This window comes from Chelonoidis abingdonii, chromosome 6 (assembly GCF_003597395.2).
Source record: "Chelonoidis abingdonii isolate Lonesome George chromosome 6, CheloAbing_2.0, whole genome shotgun sequence".
Taxonomy (NCBI): domain Eukaryota; kingdom Metazoa; phylum Chordata; order Testudines; family Testudinidae; genus Chelonoidis; species Chelonoidis abingdonii.
Window position 1 is genome coordinate 42,427,255 of NC_133774.1, and position 20,092 is coordinate 42,447,346.

Below are 20,092 nucleotides of genomic sequence, written 5' to 3' on the forward strand. Positions count from 1 at the left end.
CGACGGAGGCGGCGCGTTTCTCTGCGCTTGTGCGGCGGCTCCGTGCTCGGTCTCTCGCCCCGGCTGCCTCCCCCCGCGCCGCGGCGCCGGATCCCGAGGTCCAAAATGGCGGGAGGTTCGCGGCGCTAGTCAGGGCTGTCGCAGCGCTGGGACTAGAGAGACAGCGGCGCCGGGTCCATCCTCGCGGCGCCCCCTCCCCAACGCCCTAGCCCGCCCCCGCCGCCAGCATGAGCAACATCTACATCCAGGAGCCTCCGACCAACGGCAAGGTGAGCCCCCGCCCCGGGCGCGCGTGAGGTGGGATGGGGCAAGGGACCAGCTGAGGCTGGGAAAGGCGAAGGGAGCCAGGAGCGTGAGGGGCAGCGCCACTGACCATGAGCCGGACCCCCATGGTACAAATTGTTCCCGCACCCTGTGCATGTGCTACGCTTTTTGCAGGTGCAAGTTATGTTGGCGGACAGTGGCATCCGTCAGCCTATAGCTCCTGTAGCTGCAGGCTTGGCTGCTTGCTTCCGCGCTGCGCGTACTCACCAGGAGCGCTTGGGTCGATACAAAGTGCATGCGCCAAGGGTGCGTATCCCAGGCTGCAAACCGCTACCGTCTAGCGCAGGGGTTCTCAACACGTTTCTTTCTGAGCTCCTCCCACACTCCCTAAAAACTCTGCGACCCACTTGTGCCAAAACAATGGCTTCTCTGCGTATAAAAGCCAGGGCCAGCGTTAGGGGGTAACACACAGGGTAATTGCCTAGGGCCTTATGCCACAGAAGCCCCTGCAAAGCTAAGTTGTTCAGGCTTCGGCTTCAACCTCATGCAGTGGTGCTTCAGCTTTCTGCCCTCGGCCCCAGCGAGTCTAATGCTGCCTGGTAGACCCCCTGAAACCTGCTTGCGGCCCTGCAATGGGGCCTGGAGCCGTGGTTGAGAACCACTATTCTAGCATGATGCCTTTTGGGAAGTTTTCTCCTGTGGTGGGATAGAAATGACTCACTCATTGATCTCTGGGAGATGTCAAGTTCCCAGCATGTAACTTAGAATAATAGGGTTAGGAGGGACCCCAAGGGTTATCTACTCTAACCCCTTGCCAAGAGGCGGGATTTGTTGTGGTTAAACCAGTCAAGACAGATGGCTCTCCAGTCTCCTTTTAAAAATCTCCAGTGAAGGAGCGTCCAAAACCTCCTGAGGCAGTCTGTTCTATTGTCCTATTGTTCTTATGGCTATGAAGTTTTACTTGAGATTTAATCTAATTTAAACTTTCTCCATCCTGTAATTTCATCCCTGTCCCATAATTCTTATGCTATTTTTTTAAAAACCACAAACCTGCATGGCACTTATAGCTGCCTGCCATCTCTGACAGAAGGATGGAGCCTGCAGAGCTCTGTGCTATTGTCATGAATGTTACAAATACAGAACGCGCAATCCTCTAGTAATAGCAGAGCTGCAGGAAGAACCGCAGCAACAGGGGACATGATGATTTCTTTGAGGAGAGACTGCTGAGGGTCATAGCAAAAAATAATTCAAGGTTATTGATGGAGCACTGTGTCAGTGCTCATTTCTCAGGCCCACATTGGTGAGATCACATCATAGTGCAGGTTTGGGACAATGAACAGTGGCTGCACAACTTTCAGATGCAAAAGGCCGCCTTGTTGGATCTATTTGCGAAGCTCACTCAGCTCTCCAGTAAAGGGACACCAGAATGAGAGCTTCACTGGCAGCTGAGAAGTGAGTGGCATTTCCACTGTGGAAGCTTGTGATGTCAGATTGCTACTGGTCAATGGGAAATCATTTTGGAGTTGGAAAATCCACAGTGGGGACTGTTGTCATGCAAGTATGTGGGGCCATTAATTTTATTCTGTTGCTCAGGACTGTGACTCTCAGTAATATGCAGGACATAGTGCATGGATTTGCAGCAATGGGGTTCCCAAGCTGTGATGGGGTGATAAACAGCACGCACATCCCTATATTGGTATCAGCTCACCTTGCCATAGAGTATATCAATAGAAAAGACTATTTTTGGGGATTATGCAAGCAGATCACTAGGTACGCGTCACTGACATCAGTGTGGACGGGGAAGAGCAGAAGTGCATGATGTTTGCGTCTTTAAGAACAGGACTGTTCAGAAAGCTGCAAGCAAGGACATTCTTTCCTGACTGCAAGGTTACCATTTGCAATATTAAAATGTCAATAGTGATTCTGGGGGACCCAGCCTATTCCTCATTCCACAGCTCATGAAGCCATACGCCAGCCACCTCAACAGCACCGACGAAAGATTCACCTATCAGCTCAACAGATGCAGAATGTACATTTTGTAGATTGAAGGGATGCTGGCATACTATTGCATCTCAGTGAGAATAATATTCCAACGGTTATAGCTGCCTGTGGTGTCTTGCATAATATCTGCAAATGGGGAAAAACTACGTCTGGCATGAATAAGCCAGAGACAAGGGCTGTTGTGCTCTTCAAGCTCTCCCTCAACCACATTAATGGCCAGCTACAGTAATGTGCTGTATTAGAGTGTGCTCTAGCCCTGAAGTTTTGGGAGCGTTTAGGAATTCTATACAGCAAGTTATACATTTATAAATATTACACCATGTCTTTTGGTGAACCTGTGAATTATGAGGTACTTGCTGTATGTATATAATTATTACACTGTGTTTCACTGAACCTGTGAGTTCTGTGATACTGTACAGTTACAAGTAGTGTGTTTTGAGTACTTTATACCTTCTGCCATATGTGTTGTGAAATCCAATGCTGAAATTAAAAAAAACAACAAAAAACCTGCCCTCAAGTTTGAACAGAAATTAAAGCATGAAACTTTAGAATTAGAAAGACACAAAACATCCCTGTCCTGTTCATTGCACAAATGTAATGTGATGGAGGAGCTGAGGGAGAGGAAGTAAATTTCTGGCAAGGAGCCTGAGTGTGAACTTGGAGGGTTGTTGAGTATGGATGGGAAAAGTATGGAACCATTTGTTTTTTGTGTTTTTTTTTTTTGGTGGGGAGGAGGCGATGGAATGGATTGTTAGGCAGCTTCCCCCATGTAGACCCCTAACCCACTCAGACACCCACTATACACATCCCCATGTGGCCCTGCACCTCCTCCCCCTTTCCCCATGTGTCTCTATATCCCTACCCATTCCCCTGTCTCTGTGTCCCTGTGCCCCCACGCAGCCATCCTCTGAACATATGCAGCTCTTCCCTGTCAACACGTGGCCCTGCGCCTCCAATCTCATTCGGCTCCTGCCTCAGTCTGTCCTCCCCCACTAGCCCTTATGAGCCCCTGTCTGACCCTCTCAGCACCCCACACTGTCTCCCCATAACCTCTGTCTTCTGACCTGGCCCGACAGGTGCTGCAAAGAAGGCAGGCTCTTTCTCTTCCCTAGCTGCCTGGGAGCTGCTGCTATTCTTGCACCACAGTGCCCTCTGGTGGGAAAAAGGTGGAACTGCAAACACATTTTGGCGGAAGTTTTTTTTTCTGTGCAAAAAATTGAAAATATGAACAGCTCATTGATTATGTATGTATGCAGTAGCACAGAATTCCCCCCAGAGTAATTCTGGCTACACATGCACCAACTCTCTCTCTTTCAGGTCAGTGTGTGTGAAGCTGTGGTTGTCCTTATTGTCTCCCCAGTGTGGAGTTGGTAGGGGTAGGGATGTGGTCCATGATGCCATGTAGAATGTGGTTGGGGTGTAGAGACCTGCCACGCTTGTTCTCAGATGATTGCAAAGGGTGGTGAGTCCATGATTGTTGGACCTGTAGATCAAGAGTCTGCAGCATGTGTGCTTGCTGCTTGAGAAGCCCCACTATATCCTGGTGCATCTCCCTTTCCTTTTTCTTCTGAGACTCATTGACCTTCCTCCTATCTGCTCTTTCCTTCGCCATATTGTCTGCCATATTTACTCTCCAGGCGCCTCTGTTCGTGGTCTGATGCAGAACTGGCTTGTAGGATCTCGCTGAACGTGTCTTTCCTAGTCCTCTTCTTTCTCCTCCTTATCATGATCAGGCATTCTGCAGGTGTGGAGGGGGTACCCCTCAAGGCTTCAATGGCAACAGGTACAGGTAAAACAGATGTATCACTGAATTGATAGTCACAACAGAAAGGGAAGGTTGAGTCTCAAAACTCCCTTCCCTTATTCCCCTAACATTTCTTTAATAAGTAATGCTTATTGATACTTTAGCTTTGGCGTGCACAGCACCACTCTCCGGCCCTAGCCAGGGTGAGTATGGCCTGCCAGAGATGAAGGGAGGAGAATGAAGAGGGAATTAAGATTTTTGGTTGCATGAAACAATAAAATTGTCTCCTTTATTTTCATAGGACAGTGGCACTGATTACTGGCACTATTTTAATAAGTGGTAGTGATTTTCAGGGCTTTGGAGTTGTGCTCTGGCTCTGCTCCAGATCCAGGCAAAAACCTGCAGCTCCACTGCTCCAGAGCTGCTCCAGCTCTGGGCTCTGCTCCAAAGCCCTGGTGATTTTAACTGATATCTCCCTTCTGAGAGAGCACAAAGGCATAGAGAACACAGCTACTGCTGATGTCCCAAAGCCACCCAGCCCTGTGTGCCACTAGACAGGTGCCTGCTGAAGTCGTCATGGAGTGGTATAGGAAAGTGTCCTACCATGGAAGAAGAAATAAAGCTTCTATCCCTAAAAACCTCTGAGAGAGGATTGCAGAGCATCTCTATGAAACTTTTAGTGAGTTCTCTCAGGAGGATACACAGGACATCCCTATGTACATCAACAGATTGCTCCGCATGCCCACACCCCTACCTTATCTTACAGGGCAATAAAAAGGAGATAAAGACACCACCTTTATTTGTTGTATTGCCTCCACTTGTCATGTGAATGAAACAATGCAAAGTAGATGTCTGTGGTCTCGTTAACTTGGGACTGGGCTGGACACCAGCTTTAAATTTAAATATTGTAAGGAAAAATGCATGCACACACTTACCTGAGGTCCCTTCCCCTTCATAAGGCTCATCCTGATGGGACTGGCTAGGTTGTAGCGGAGTCTCAAACAGGTCTTGGCTTGTGGCATATCTGGACACCCCTGCCCTGTGTCCTCTACTTTTTTCTACCCTGTTCACGGCAGGGATCACTGTAGCATACTCTTCCAAGGTATCCATGGTTTCCTGTGAAGTGGCATGGCATGCCGCTTGTAAAAGTGATAGGTCTGTGGTGCATAGGGTGACTAGAGAGCAAGTATGAAAAATCAGGATGGAGAGGGGAGTGATAGGTGCCTATATGAGAAAAAGCATCAAATGTTGGGACTGTCTCCATAAAATTGGGACATCTGGTCACCTTAGTGGTGGTGCATCACCAGATCAATGGTTGGCCTATACAGCCTTGTAGTATGCCTGCCTCAGTTCCTTCCCTTTCGAGCAGTACTGCTGCTAATCCCTATTGTATCCCTTAACCTGTGTCCCTTGTGTAGTCTTTTTGTAGATGTCCACGCTTCTTGCATAGCTTCTTCTCTCTATAGGCCCGGGAGATGTAGTGCATTCTGTGTATTCCAGGTGGGAATGCATTTAGTATGTGAAGCCAGCATGGTTGGCGGTTGGGTAGTTGCACACAAGGAAGAACTGCTAGGTGTGCTCACCAAAGTGGGCAATCAGGAAAAGCCATTTCAAAAATGAAAGGGGTGGCTTCCAGTCCTCGTGACCTCTGGGCAGCAGAGTTGACAACTGAGATTAGGGTGGTCACTGTTGCAAGGAACATTGTGGGACAGTGGGGGCATTATGGGACAGTTGCTGGAGGAGGGGTAAGGGTAGCGTAGCTTAACACAGTGTCAGATTCACTGTGTTAACCTCTGTAGGTTGACTGTGGCTCCAGGCTGTTTGAGGAGATGGTTTTACTGCATCACAGTTATGAGCTTCTTACGTTGGCCAGAGGAAAAAATTGAGTGTAGGCACATGTACAAAGAGGTTGACAAAAAGTAGATTACATCAACCTAACTTTATAATGTAGACCAGACATAATTTTACTACACTCCTGGCAGTAAAGTTATGCAAATACATAAGTGTTTGCAGGATCTGGGCCTAAATGGACAAGATAGACAAAAGTGGGAAAAGAAATAAATACAGAGAAGTGAAGAAACTTGCCCAGTGTCACACAGTGGACCACTGGCGATAAAGTTTTATGAAAACTATTCTTTGAGTTGTATCTTATGTATCAGACAAACTGTAGGATAGTTGACATCTAGTACATTACAAAAACTGCCACTGAAAACCAGACCAACTTCCTAATTTTGTTCTTGCATTCCTAAAATTAGATGATTTTTTTTACTCATGACTGTATTATTTGATCAGAGACTTCACCTGTAAATGTTTAAGTGCAATAAAATTAAATAGTATATTTTCATATATTTTTACAGGTCTTACTGAAAACAACAGCTGGAGATATTGACATCGAGCTATGGTCAAAAGAAGCACCAAAAGCATGCAGAAATTTCATTCAGCTTTGTATGGAAGGTAATGATTGAGTTGGACAGTAGTTGTTGTTAATATTATTCAATGTACAGTATTGGTGACTTCTTACATGTTATGCTTTTTCATAAAATAGGAATCAGAGGAATATTACACTAATATCCATGGGAATTGAAATTAAAGTAGTTATCAGTGTGTGGGAAAACTAGAAGTGTTGAGAAATACAATGTTTTTCAAAGTCTAAGAGACCTTAGACAAAGAATTTTAAAAGTATTTTAAATATGTTTCTCAAATCCAATAGATAGCAGGTTATTACTGAACTACAATACTTGAGAGACTTACGAGGACTTACTTTGTGGGTATTTTGTAACATGTAACTATGTTCTTCAGTAAACTCATGAAATGATAGCCAAGCGGTCCCAGGAAGTCTCCTGAAAAATTACTTTGTGCATCACTTTCCTTTCCCTGCTTATGGCTTCCTGTTTTCTTTCAAAAACATTTGAGGATTTTTAATACTTCATTGTGCTGCCATTTCAGAGTGGTGGGAGCACTGTAATCCAGATCAAAGAAATTGGGGTTTGGGAATTAAAGGATCTGCCTTGGGAAAACCACACCGTGGGAGGATGAAGGAGGTTGTAGCTACACAGTATCTCCAGCTGGTGCCACTATGTATGTATCTTTTAAGGGTAAGGTTCCTCAAGACCCCTTCTGATATGTACTGTTTCTTGAAGATATCCTCTGTTCAGGAGATTTTCACTCCTGTCTTTTGCCTCCAGCATAAATCAAGCCCATCATTTCTTGTAGAGCTAGAACATATCTGTTTGAAAGGCATTCAGTCCTGGTATAAGGTCTTCAAGCGGTGGAGAATCCACTACATCCCTTGGTAAATTGTTCCAATGGTCAGTTACCCTAAAAATATATATACATATTTTTAGTCTGAATTTGTCTAGTTTCCACTTCCAGCCATTGGATTTCATTATGCCATTGTCTGTCTGCTAAATTAAAGAGCTTTCTACTGCTGGAAATATTCTTACAGATGATGATCAAGTCACCTCTCAATCTTCTCTTGGATAATCTGAATAGATTGAGCTTCTTATCTTTCTAGTTGTAAGGCAAATTTTTCAGACCTCAAATCATTCTTGTAGCTGATTTCTGAGCTCTGTCCAATTTGTCAATATTGTTTTTGAAACATCGACACGAGAACTGGATTCAGTACTCTAGTGATGATCTCACTAATGCCATATGTGGAGGTAACACCAACTCCTACTTGATAATCCCCTGTTTATATAGACAAAGATCGCTTTAATCCTTTTAACAGCTGCATTACAGTTGGAGCTCATGATTGTTTGGTTATCCACCATGATCTTGAAGTCCTTTTCAGTTGCTGTTTTCTGGATACAGTACCCCCCTGGATGGAGGACTGTATCCGAGGCCTAAACCGTGGACCCAGGAGAAAACAATCCCAGATGAGACTATTATAGCAGTGAATTCCACATTTGTTGATGCTCCGAGCACTAAGAAGAGCACTGTGCTCCATGAGTTAAGGCAGTGACCCATGAAAAAGGTAATGTCTTTGTCTGTGCTTCAGAGATTGACATTGTCTTTTTCATGGTTCTTTGGTTTAGCTCAAGGAGCACAGTGCTTTAATCTGTCGTGATTAACGCCATCTTTTTCCTCCTAGTCAGGTCTGCAACCCAGAAGTTATTTTTGATTCCCTTATCCCCATATTTATGCTTTGTCCAAATCCTGCCACTTCTTCCTCCATGGCTTCCTATCTGACCCTTCAACACTGTCCAGACATCAAAAGCTCTTGTCCAAGTCTGAATCGCATGCCATCTTGATTTACTCCCAGGCATCTCCTATCTTTCTGGCTTTATTCCCTTCCTATGATTTATATATGTTCTCCTCCCCAATGAAACCCTCCATAGACCTGCCTTTGTCCAGGCATCAAGTTCAGTTTTCTTGTCAATTTCTTCATGGGCCTAAATAAATCTGTTCTTCCTTAGTTATCCACTCATCTCATTGTGTTGCTCCAATGTGCTTTGTTAATTATGCCAGCTATGGATACAAGTTACTTCTACATAATGCCTCCAGGTGTTCTTCCATACTGCCCTTTATAGATGGAATGCCTTCCTTGAAATCATCTGAAAGGCAAATACAATTCTCCTTTTAAGACCCACCAGTGCTTACAAGAAAATAAGCAATTATTGACCGTTAGATTAATAGTTTTTTAAGGCCAGGGGGACCATTAGGGTAATCTAATTTGACTTCTGCATTAACACATGAGAAGGAACTTCATCTAGTGATTTCTGCCTCAAGTCCATAACTTCTGTTTAAGCTATAGCATATCTTTTAGACTGACAGTCAATCTCTATATAAGAATATTTAGGTTCAGGGGCAGAGGAGGATAGTTTGTTTTTTTTTCCAAAATTTTTTTTAAAAAACCCACCTTCTAAATGGTTTGGAATCATCAAGTTGTACCCTTATAGCTAGCCCAAGTTGCTGCATCATTTTATTAGGTTTTTCATCTTCCTTCCCCCTCCTCTCCCTGGCCCTCCTATTGTTTGTTTGTTTTGAATTTATCTCTTTAAGGCAACAACTGTCTTCTTGTTTGTTTCTTCAGCACCTTGAACAATGGGGCCTTTCAGCACTGCTAAAATATAAATAATGAGAGGGGCTTCTTAAGAAGCATAAATTGGCCAAATGCTATGAAGTGACAATTTTACGCTGATAATTCATTTGAATATCTGATTTATGGCACCTAGTTTACAACACTATCCTAAACACACAGAGTGCTGGAAAAATATATAACTATGTCATAATTAGGAGGCTTGCTGGGAAGGGAGCAAAAGTTCATGTTTTAAATGAGATTATTAGAGTAAAGTTTGTTTTCTGTAGTCAGAATAATAACATTACTAATGTGGTGAAAAAATGTTTAAAATATGTGAAGACTTCTTGAACTTGGCATATTTTAAATGGAAATATCTCTGTCTACAGTATAAAATTTGTAAGTCATCCATTGTCTTAAAATATCATGTTTTTTTTAATTGGCCTGCTACATATATCAAGGAGAGTTAAATTTTCACCTCCCAGAAGCTGTTTTGATTTCCCTATAATAAAACCAAGAAGCACAATAGACTCAGTATTTCAGAGTCTGATTGGAGCACCATATAAGGTGAAACTGATGAATACTTGTCAGTGTTGGTGTGTAGCCAGTACCATTGTTTGGCCATACTAAATTATAGATGTATATGTAAAGCTTTGGTCATAGAGATGGAAGAAAAGAATGAAAGGAGGAAAAACCTTCCATGCTCAAAGTGTGAGAGTAGAGCCCTGTTCTGTCAATTTAAGAACTTTTATACTCTTAACAGCTGATCTATTACGGCAGGGTGGCAGTTAATTTAGCAATATTGGCAACATGCCTTCTCATGTTCTTGTTTTATTTTTTTAACACAGCTATTTTTATTTCTGGTCACGTACGTGATAGTGGTGTTATACTTATTTTCTTGAACACTTGATAACTGACAATAAGAAATTATTTGCATGGAAAAACCCAGCATTGTGACAAATAATTTGGAGTATGCAATTTATTTTTTCTCACATTTATTGATATAGCTTGTATGTAGTTTTTAGCTCCATTAATCCACATAAACTAATCTTCAGGTTAGGAAATTAAGAATTATCCCACAACTTTGACTGTGTAGTGATTGGTGGAAATATAGTGCTAGAATATTCCTACTATTTTAAGCTCCTGATGATTATATTAGAGCAGAAGTCTAAAAAATGAGATACTGTAGAACAAACACAGACACATTGGACTTAATTCTCCTTTTATGCTGATCTTCGTCAGTAATAACGCAAAGTCCTTGGTAAAAGAAGTGTATGGGACAGGAGAACTAGGTCTATTAAGACTATCTGGGAAATGGCTTCTTTTGTTTCCAGCTTTTGTCTGTCAATATTATCCTTTCAGTGACATGCAATGCCTTCAAGTGTACCGCAGCATAGTAAACTGTTCTGTGTTGTATATTAGTGTGTTTAATTTTGACACCATTGTCTTGAAAATTTTAAGATGTTTACCTGATCACACATCTTATATAATGGAATATTTTAACACTGAAAATTGAAACAGAAGTTGAAAATCAACAAAACTTGAGTCAAAGCTCAAGTTCTAACTTCTGTACACATAGTAATAATACCTAGCCCTAGATCTCAAAGCACTCTATAATGTGGGCAGTATCACTATTATCAGATGGGAGAAACTGAGACACAAGGCAGCAAAGTGACTTACCCAGCAGGCTAGTTGTAGAGCCAGAAATAAGTTCCCTGAATCCCACTCTAGTGTTGTAGCCACAAGGCCACATTGCTTACACAATAAGTGTACTTTTAGAATAATTAATTTAAAAATATCTATAGTAAATATTCTTTTTCTTTGCAGGTTATTATGACAACACAATATTTCACAGAGTTGTGCCTGATTTTATAGTGCAAGGGGGAGATCCCACTGGTACTGGATCAGGTGGAGAGTCAATCTACGGGCTCCCCTTCAAGGTAGGTATCTGTATAGCTTGTTTTTAATTACGGCATATTCACTTTACTAATAGAAGAGATTGCTAAAACAAAGCTCACACAAGAAATTAATCTTTTATCTTGTACAGTGATTGCTTGCACATCTTGTGCCTCCATTTTTGCATGCACAGTTCCAGAATCTGTCTGTATTGTACCTATGGTACTGTTGTGGAAACTCAACCACACATTGAGTTTTGGATCAGATCAGCCTGAGGCTCCTTTACTGATTACAAGCGCAGGGGGGAGTAAGGGTGTGGACTCACCCCTGCTGTGCCTCCTGTTGGTCATCTCCAGGAATTAGCTCTCCAGCCGTGGAGCGCCCTCTGCAGGTCGGTGATCCACCTTACCTCACTGTGGCCCCTGTGTCCCTCCCAGGACCTGGTGCCCTGTTATCTGGGTGCTGCCCCCTGGCAGTAACCCCACAGTTCTGGGTCTCCCTCTCCCAGGGGAACCTCCACCCACTATTCCGACTTCGCTTCAGTCTTGGCTACTGCCAGTCGTCATTTAGCCCTCGTTCACTGGGGCAAACTGCAGTGTATCAGCCACTCATCACAGGCAAAGGGGTTTGGACCTGCTGCCTCTGCCTACCCGTGGGCTTCCCCTTTGCAACCCCAGTACCCAGTTGGCCTTACGCTAGGCCTGCAGCCAGTGCGGTTTCAAGGCCAGAGCTCCCCAGCTCCTCTTGCCTTCCCCCAGCTCTGCTCCACCTTAGGTACCCAGGTGCTCTTACTAGCAGCCATGCCCTTTTCCTTCTAAAGGCAGAAAGGGAGTATTTGCACCTGGCTTCCCTGGCCTTTGTAGGGCCAGCTGGGTCTGTTTGGGGCATGGCCACAGCTGAGGCTGTTTTCCTCCAATCAGCCCAGCTTTTCCCCTGCCACAGCCCTCTCAAAATACCTGTCCTATTAAAATCTATTGCAGAGCTCCCATTGATTTTTTTAATAGGAACTAGATTTTTCCAAGATGCAACATTTAACCTAAAAAATATGATAGTTTTGATGTCACAAGAAAAATGCAAGTTTTAGTCTTTTTTTTTTTTCCCTAATAGGAGAGATTGTGTTTAAATACTAGGTTTTTTTTACTTTTTTTTCAATCACATCTATATTATTGCTTTGAAGTTGACAAATATTTTTCCATTTCTTAGCCTGGTTAACAAGAAGCTTTTAAGCTTGCACTTTTTTTAAAAAAAAAAACCATGTATTTGTTTTCATTGTTGATCTGGGAGTAGTTTTTGATGTTTCCATCAAGAGGAGTAATTGTGTGCTTATTCATATTGGTATAACAGAAAATTGAGAGAAATGATGAAAGAATGGAAATTTTGTTTAAAATCTTTTCAATTAAGATCTCCAGGTGTTATCTTCCTTGTGTAGAAAATAAATAATGTTGTTTTGGTACAACACTGTAAATTTTTCAAACCCAAGAAATTCTGCCTTACATAAATAGGGTGGCTGTTTACTGGTTAAACAAGTGCAAAATTAAAATTGCATACTAAACCATCTCTTTATTTTGAAGGATGAATTCCACTCACGATTGCGTTTTAATCGAAGAGGACTGGTTGCTATGGCAAATGCTGGAGCTCATGATAATGGCAGTCAGTTTTTCTTTACACTGAACCGTGCAGATGAACTTAACAACAAGCACACCATTTTTGGAAAGGTTCGTTAGAGTTATGACTTGAATCGTGGTTTTGACAGAGGCAATTAAATGTACTTCTAAATTCAGAGAATGTTTTCATATTATCTTAGTACTTCACACAGCTCAAATGCATTTTTACTACTTTCAAGTTATTTTAGTGTTTAAGAACATCTCTGTTTTTGTCTGTCTCCATGCCTGACATTGATCTCAATTGGTAGTTTCCCTTAATAGATAATATTCCATTGCTTTTCTACTAAATTGAACCTTTACAATACACTTTTTCAGAGTAATCTAATAAAATTAAAAGTGCTCTGATTGTTGTATATATACTGTTTTTCTACTGTTAATAAAATATTAATTTAGAAATACAATTAGAATATCATTATTCAAGAACAACCCAAACAAGTGAAAGCAATAAAATGATGATGGTTTCAAGGAAATTGTCAAGTAGATGAGTTCTGTAGTCTACAGAACTTTTTTAGTTTTATTTTCAATTCACCGGTCCCGTCACTAACTTTTGTGGCAGTTAAATAGTTCTTAAACATAGAATCAGGTTGTTAAAGAGGAGAGTCATGTTGTATTTAAAATATCTGTAGCCATATGTAATCTAAATTTAGATATCCCTCTTTCATATATTCAAAATTATTTACATAACAATTTCCTTAAATTTTACAGAATAATTAACAAGCAATCTGAAAATTGATAGGCTTTGAAATAACTAACTTTAAAAAAACTTTCGTGAATTTGCTAGATTACTGGGGATACCATATACAATATGTTACGACTGACAGAAGTAGAAATTGACAAAGAAGAAAGACCACTCAATCCACACAAAATAAAAAGTAGTGAGGTATGTATTGCGGTTAATTAAAATATTCTTTTTTTTTTCTTTGTCTTCAAACAATTATATTCTAGTAGGATGTATTGGCATTAATTTGTCTGAGTGGGTTATGTATTATTGCTCAATAAATAATTTTCAAAATAGTATATGTTTTTTAAGAAAATCATATTTTAAAGACATAAGCATTCTAAATGATAGCAAAGTGCTTATTAAATATTTGATCCAAATATTTAACTTTTTCCTTAGGTTTTGTTTAATCCTTTTGATGACATCATTCCAAGAACGAATAAAAAGCTGAAAAAGGACAAACCAGGGGAAGAAGTAAAAAAGTCAAAATCCAAAGGCACAAAGTAATTATACTTCATACTTGGGCTTTTTAAAAATTTTATACAGCTCTAATTATAAAATTATTTCAGTCTTGTTCTATGATATGCTAGTGCCGTTGTATAGTACCTTGTATAGTAAATGTGGTACCTGATTTTTTCCGAGATGGGAGTGCATAAAAATTGTGTTCATATTTTAGCAATTTGTCCCTTTTTCCTTTTATTTCTTAATTCTGAATATTATAGCTGGTAAAAAGATTGTTTACGTACAGTTGCAGGTATAAGATTTCAGCATTATATGTGCAAACTACAACTTAAAAAAAAAACTGTTTAAAGAACAGTAAGGTTGCAAAGTGAAGCAGTTGTAAATTAAGAAATGCCAGAATAAAAGGTGCATATGCTGCAACCTTAATATGGGCCTCTAGTATGTATGCATCATGATAAAGTCTCTGGTTTCATGATTATTTACTACTTAGTCCAAGGCATCGTCACCTCATTCTGTGCATCAGACTGATGATGATCTCAGAATGAATCAATACTCTTGTGAGTGACAAAGTTTTCTGTAGGACTCCATATTTGGTGCAGGAATTGGAAAGCGTATAGTTAATAAGGCAAGGGATTGCAAGCAAAATGGTCTTATGGTCAAGAAAATTGAATTCCATTCTGGAGAATTGGATTCTATCCCTGCCTCTGCCACAGAGTTCCTCTGTGATGTTGGTAAAGTCGTTTAAACTAAAATATTCACAATTGGCCACTAATTATGTGTTTCTTATTTTCTGGATGTCAAGTGGGACACATCTGGTGTCAAATTTGCAGAAGTGTAGAGTACTCACATCTGCAGCTGAAGTTTGGGAGATGTGTGTTGAATGTAAAAGGTGCTATAAAAATGCTAGGTACTCTGGAAAGATCAATCTTTCAGCGTCTCAAGTTTAGCACCCAAAATTAGTGGACACTTTTTTGACAATTTTAGCCTTAATATCTTTGTGCCTTTGTTCCCCAACTGTGAAATGGGATAATACCATCACTTAATCTCATAGAGTTGTTGTATTGATAAATTCATTCATATTTGTGAAGCACTAAGATACTATGGTAGGAGTACCATATCAGCATCGAAGAGAAAATTAATAGTTTTATATTCAGTGCAGGGTTTGGATGGTGGGTATTAAAAAAGGTTTGTTGCTACGTATTTTGAAAGAGGAGCATAAAAAGAAATATTGAATAATTAGCTAGCCCTTCAATAAATGAGGTAGGAGTCTTAGAGGGGAAAAAAGCATTTGATTATGTAATTAAAAATTGTATGATAATGCATATACACAAGGAGGCAAATTAAGTTTGCATGGGCAACCTTAATACTGGTATTTTCTAACTTAGGAGTGCTTTGCAACCTTAACAATCTTGTTACAAGTTTCTTTTTGAGTAAATTCCTAGTTTAAAAAAAAAAAAAAGCCAGCATGAAAAAACAAATTGTGTATATTGGGTCATCAGCAAGATTCAGTTAGATCCCAGCACAAATCCCTACCACTTAAGCCACCTGAGTAACTGGTAGTCGTAGAAGCCTGTTATCGTCTGTGTAGATCAGGTGCTTTGGAGGGGGATGACACACACACATTTTGACATTGAGTTTCACATCTATTTGCAGACAGAGAAATGTAGGGATCCAAGACTCCTGGTTTGGATTCAATTCCAGGTTCTGGAGGGGAGTGTGGTGTAGTGGTGTTAGATTCCTTTTGCTGTTGTGAGTAGCCTGTCTCTGTACCTCTCTCCTCCTGGCCTGCGTTCCGATCCCAGCACCAGCTTGCCTCTCCCTCAGATCCTAACCATTTCCCTGACTAGTTCCCCTCACCCCTCCACCCTTTTGCTTCTGTCACCTGTCTTCTCTTCTGACTCCTGTTATCCCTCTGCTCTTCGAGTAGTGTCCTGATGGGTGCTCCACTTCAGGTGTACATGCTCCTCCTACACCCGTGATTAGAGATTTTTGGTAGAAGTGCCTGTTTGGCCTGCTCATGCACCTACATGTCTCTGTGCCTCGTAGTGAGGTTATATTGGGCTGCTTGGGCAAATCACTTTCAATTCATTCTCAGCTGCCTTCACCCTGAGATGAAGCATTTAGCATGCCCTCTTAGTTTCACTTAGCATACTTAGTTAGTTCAGTATACATAGTTTAGTTTAAACATGTTGTTGGTCTTCCCCATTTTTATTTTGGACTTGGTTTTTGTTTCTGGGATGTGGTGGAGTCCCTACGCTTTAAGTGTTGTCTTTCATGCTGGGAAGCTACACCAGTTAGTATGGACAATCTCAGTGTCTCCGGTGTGTGGGAGACACCCATATATGATCAAAGTGTAAGATCTGTTCTTCATTCAAGAGCAGATCTAGAAAAAACAGAGATAAAGTACAGGCTCCTCATGATGGAATTAATCCTGAGATCAACTTCTGACCTGGATTTCAAGAACCCCTGTACATAGTGCTCTGTCTACCTCCAGATTCTGATCACCAAGAGACTCAGTCACTGAGAGCCTCGAGAGATCCAGCATTGTCACTTGTCACAGCAGTACCAAAAGTCCCACACTGTTTAGTCCACAGATACTGACAGGAGCTCTAGATCTCCTTCCAGGAAGTCATGGTCACTGGGGACCTCAGGCCCCAAAGGGACTGCTACTAAGGCTCCAAGTACTTCCGGTACCACAAAGAAGGAACCTGCTTCCAAGAATATGATACTACTAAGAAAGGCACAATACTGAATACTACGTCTGCTTCTAGTGACCATGCCCATTTTAGTGGACATTCCACTTTAAAGAGATTGGTGTCATCAGATCCTTCTGTACCTATCCCAGTGCCTCAGACCTTTTGCCTCTGAGTCAGGACATGCTTGTTCTGTGCACACAAGACTGGCTTCACCGACTCATATTACCAATGTACCTACCTCAGTACCAATGCTGTCTTCTACAGGACTCTGCATGGCTCCTGCATATTTTCCCCTGCTACAGCAAGAATTTCAATACTCGAGAGTCATCCTAGTATCAAAGGAGCCAGCATTTCCATTACTTACGAGGACCACACATCTCTCACTACCAAAGTCTACTGGGTTACTATCTCAAAACTTCTTCTCTTGCTTCTCCAACTTTGACCACCCAGATTAAACAGTTATCACTTCCCCTGCACTATGTTGAGGATCTCTCTTTGTAGATCTCCTGTCTACTCCGAGTCATTATTCTTCATGTACAGAAAAAGGGGAGGATAGGCAACACTGACCTCTGACCACCTGGGGTGATCAACCATGGATGCCTCCTCTCATGCCCTGTGATTCCACTCAGTGACCTCACTAGGATCCCTAGGCCCTGTATTGTCAACAGTTTTTAAGGGCACTGAGTCCTCACAGGAAACACAGACACACATTCTCTTGTGCCTTCACTTCCTCCTCTCCAGCCAGAACCCAGAGAGGAGACATTTGAGGAAAAAGAAGCAAGAGCTGACAAAGTGGTTACACCTCCTACATATATCTCCTCATTATTGCCAGATGAGGTAGTAATACCTGTACCACAGCCCTTGGCAGATGTGTTTAGACATTTCCAGAAGCTGATGAAGTATATCACAGATACTTTTCAGATCCTGCTTGAGGAAGCCCAGGACTCCCATCATAAACTGGACATATTACACACACCAGCTTCTCATGTGGCACTCACTGTTAATGAAGCTTTACTAGAGCCTACCATGACAATCTGGCAGACTCCAGCTATGCCCCCCCACCACACATAGTTGTAAAAGTGCCAACAAAAAATACTGTATGGCAGCCAAGGATTCATAGTTCTTATTCTCACGTCCAACACCAAATTCACTGGTCATGGATGCATTGAATATATGTGGTAGACAACACAATACGAAATCTACTCCCTATAACAAGGACCAGAAGTGACTAGATCTATTTGATTGCAGGGGTTATTCCTCCACAGTGCTACAGTTCAGAATAGCAAACCATCAAGTGCTCATGTCATAATATGACTATTTGAATTATAGCAAGTTTAACACTTTTATTAACCATTTGCAAGAAGAACACCACAAGCAATTTAAGGCTATCATACATGAGGGTCAGCTTTTACCAAAGACATTGTTGCAGACCTCCATAGATGCAGGTGATACAACAGCCCAGTCCATTTCTGCTGTGATTGTTATGGGCTGAGCTTCTTGGCTGTAGTTGTCAGGCCTTCCTAGGAGATACCGAGTACTGTTGAGGACTTCCCTTTTGATGGTCTCACGTTGTTTTTTTTGGAGTCCACTGGTGATTGCCTTCACACTTTGAAGGACTCAGGGGCCACACATAATCTCTTGGAATATACACACTTGCAAATAAAAGAAAATTTAGCAGGTTCCAGACATCGCAAAGATCTCGTCCAACACACTTCTCTATTTTCTGTAGATCAACTGACGTTCTGACCAGGAGGCTGAAATATTACAAGAAAAAGCCTGCTACTACCTCTTCTTCTTTTTAGCCATCTGCGAAATCCAAGCATTAGCTTTGATGGCTTCGTCAAGAGTCTGCACCACCTGCTCCAAATAAATCTGACTCTGCAATGTTCCATCCTCCTTCCCCACTTTGGATACCCTCTTTTTCGCAGTTTGGATCTGCATAGGAGACACTAACATCCAACACGGGGGTTTGGGGATTGTACCATCTTGGTTATTCCATCCATTTCACCTCCCATCCCCTTTTTCTGTCTCTTTTCAGAGACCCATCTCACGATTAGTTACTGAGTCAGGAGGTTGCTTCTCTCCTATGCTTAGGGGTTATAGAACCACTTCCAGTTCAGCACAGGACGAAAGGTTCTGTTCCAAATATTATCTGATCCCCAGAAAGAATGGAGGATGGAGATCAATATTAAATCTCAAATGTCTCAACAACTGCATAAAATGATGTAAATTCATCATGGTGACTCTTACAGCTATTATTCTCTCTCAAGATTTCAGGGATTGGTTTGTGACTCTCTACCTTCAAGACACTTATTTCCACATTGCGATTCACCCCTCCCACAAGAAGTTACTTTGATTTATAGTCAACCACAACCACTTTCAATACCAAGTGCTCCCTTTTGGCCTCTCCTCTGCCCCAAACATATTCTCAAAGATCATGGCAGTCCAAGCCACTCATCTGCATTGTGTAGGCATAATTGTCTTCGTTTTTCTCAATGATTAGCCAGTCGGGGCGCATCATATCACAAGGTCCATTAGCAGTACAAATGATGAGGTCTTTGTTTCCTACCAGAGACCTCCAGATTAACCATGAAAAGTCTGTTTTGATCTTGGTTCAATGGATAGATTTTTATAGGAGCCTCAATAGGTTTGCGAATCTGCAGAATCTTAGTAAAAGATTCAGTTAAGCCCTCTGACTTCAGCAAGGAATTGTCTTCATCTGTTGGGCCATGTGGTGGAGTGTGTCTTCATGACCCAGCATGCGACGTTGCATCTTCAGTATTTCTAGGGATGGCTCAGGACACTCTATGTACCAAACAAGCACAGACTTGACGAATAGGTCTCTCTTCCTCTTTGGGTTCTGGACTTGCTCATTTGGTGGAAGAACTCCTCCAAAGTCTATGTGGGGAGTTCTCTTCTTTCAACCTCCTCTGACTACCATTATCACTTCAGACAGATCCCTTTTTGGGATGGGGAGTGGATCTCGGTACTCACACCATCCAGGGCAAATGGTCTTCCTAAGAGTCTCCTACATGTCAGCATTTAGAAGTTGAGGGCAGTCAGGAATGCTTGCTCCCATTTTCTTTTACTCAACAAAGCCAAATTAGTCAAGAACATGACAGACATTGTGTCCTGCATGTTTTACATCAATCGACAGAGGAGCAGGCTCTCCCCGACTCTATGCCAAGGAGATAAAGTTCTGAAATGAGCATGTAACCAAGCTGATAGCATCTCAACCTCTTACCTCTCAGGTATACAGAACATTGCAGCCAACCACCTTCGCAGACACTTCTTTAAGAGTTATGACTGGAAGTTGGATTCGCAAATGCTCCACAGCATATTTCTAACCTAGGGGTTTCCAGAAGTGGAACTTTTTGCCACTGCTGCCAATGCAAAGCACAGGAAGTTTTACTCTGGTGGGCAGGAGAGGAGAGATTCGTGTCTCAGTCACTGGGAAATGACTTTCTTATTCCATGGACCAGGAGTCATCTTTATTCTTGCCCACCAATGCCATTGTTCTCAACAAGGACAAGGATTAGGGCATTTGATTGCACTGACTTGGCCAAGGCAGGTTGGTATCCTTACCAGTTCACTTCACTTCTCATCCACTGCTGAGACTTCCAGTTGGTT

General features: G+C 41.9%; 1 protein-coding gene across 5 annotated transcripts in view; it reads left to right on the forward strand.

Annotated features, from left to right (window-relative positions):
* Nucleotides 1-107: 107 nt before the first annotated feature.
* CWC27 (CWC27 spliceosome associated cyclophilin) overlaps nt 108-20,092 on the forward strand; it is a 214,987-nt gene continuing 195,002 nt past the window's right edge. For 4 of the 5 annotated variants that reach the window (XM_075066976.1, XM_075066977.1, XM_075066980.1 and 1 more), the window contains exons 1-6: nt 108-269; nt 6,367-6,463; nt 10,854-10,966; nt 12,494-12,637; nt 13,368-13,466; nt 13,704-13,807. In XM_075066976.1, the coding sequence (XP_074923077.1) occupies nt 228-269; nt 6,367-6,463; nt 10,854-10,966; nt 12,494-12,637; nt 13,368-13,466; nt 13,704-13,807 (599 nt within the window). In that variant the 5' untranslated portion in view covers nt 108-227. The remainder of the gene's footprint in view (nt 270-6,366; nt 6,464-10,853; nt 10,967-12,493; nt 12,638-13,367; nt 13,467-13,703; nt 13,808-20,092) is intronic. The other variant, XM_075066978.1, reaches the window with a different exon arrangement.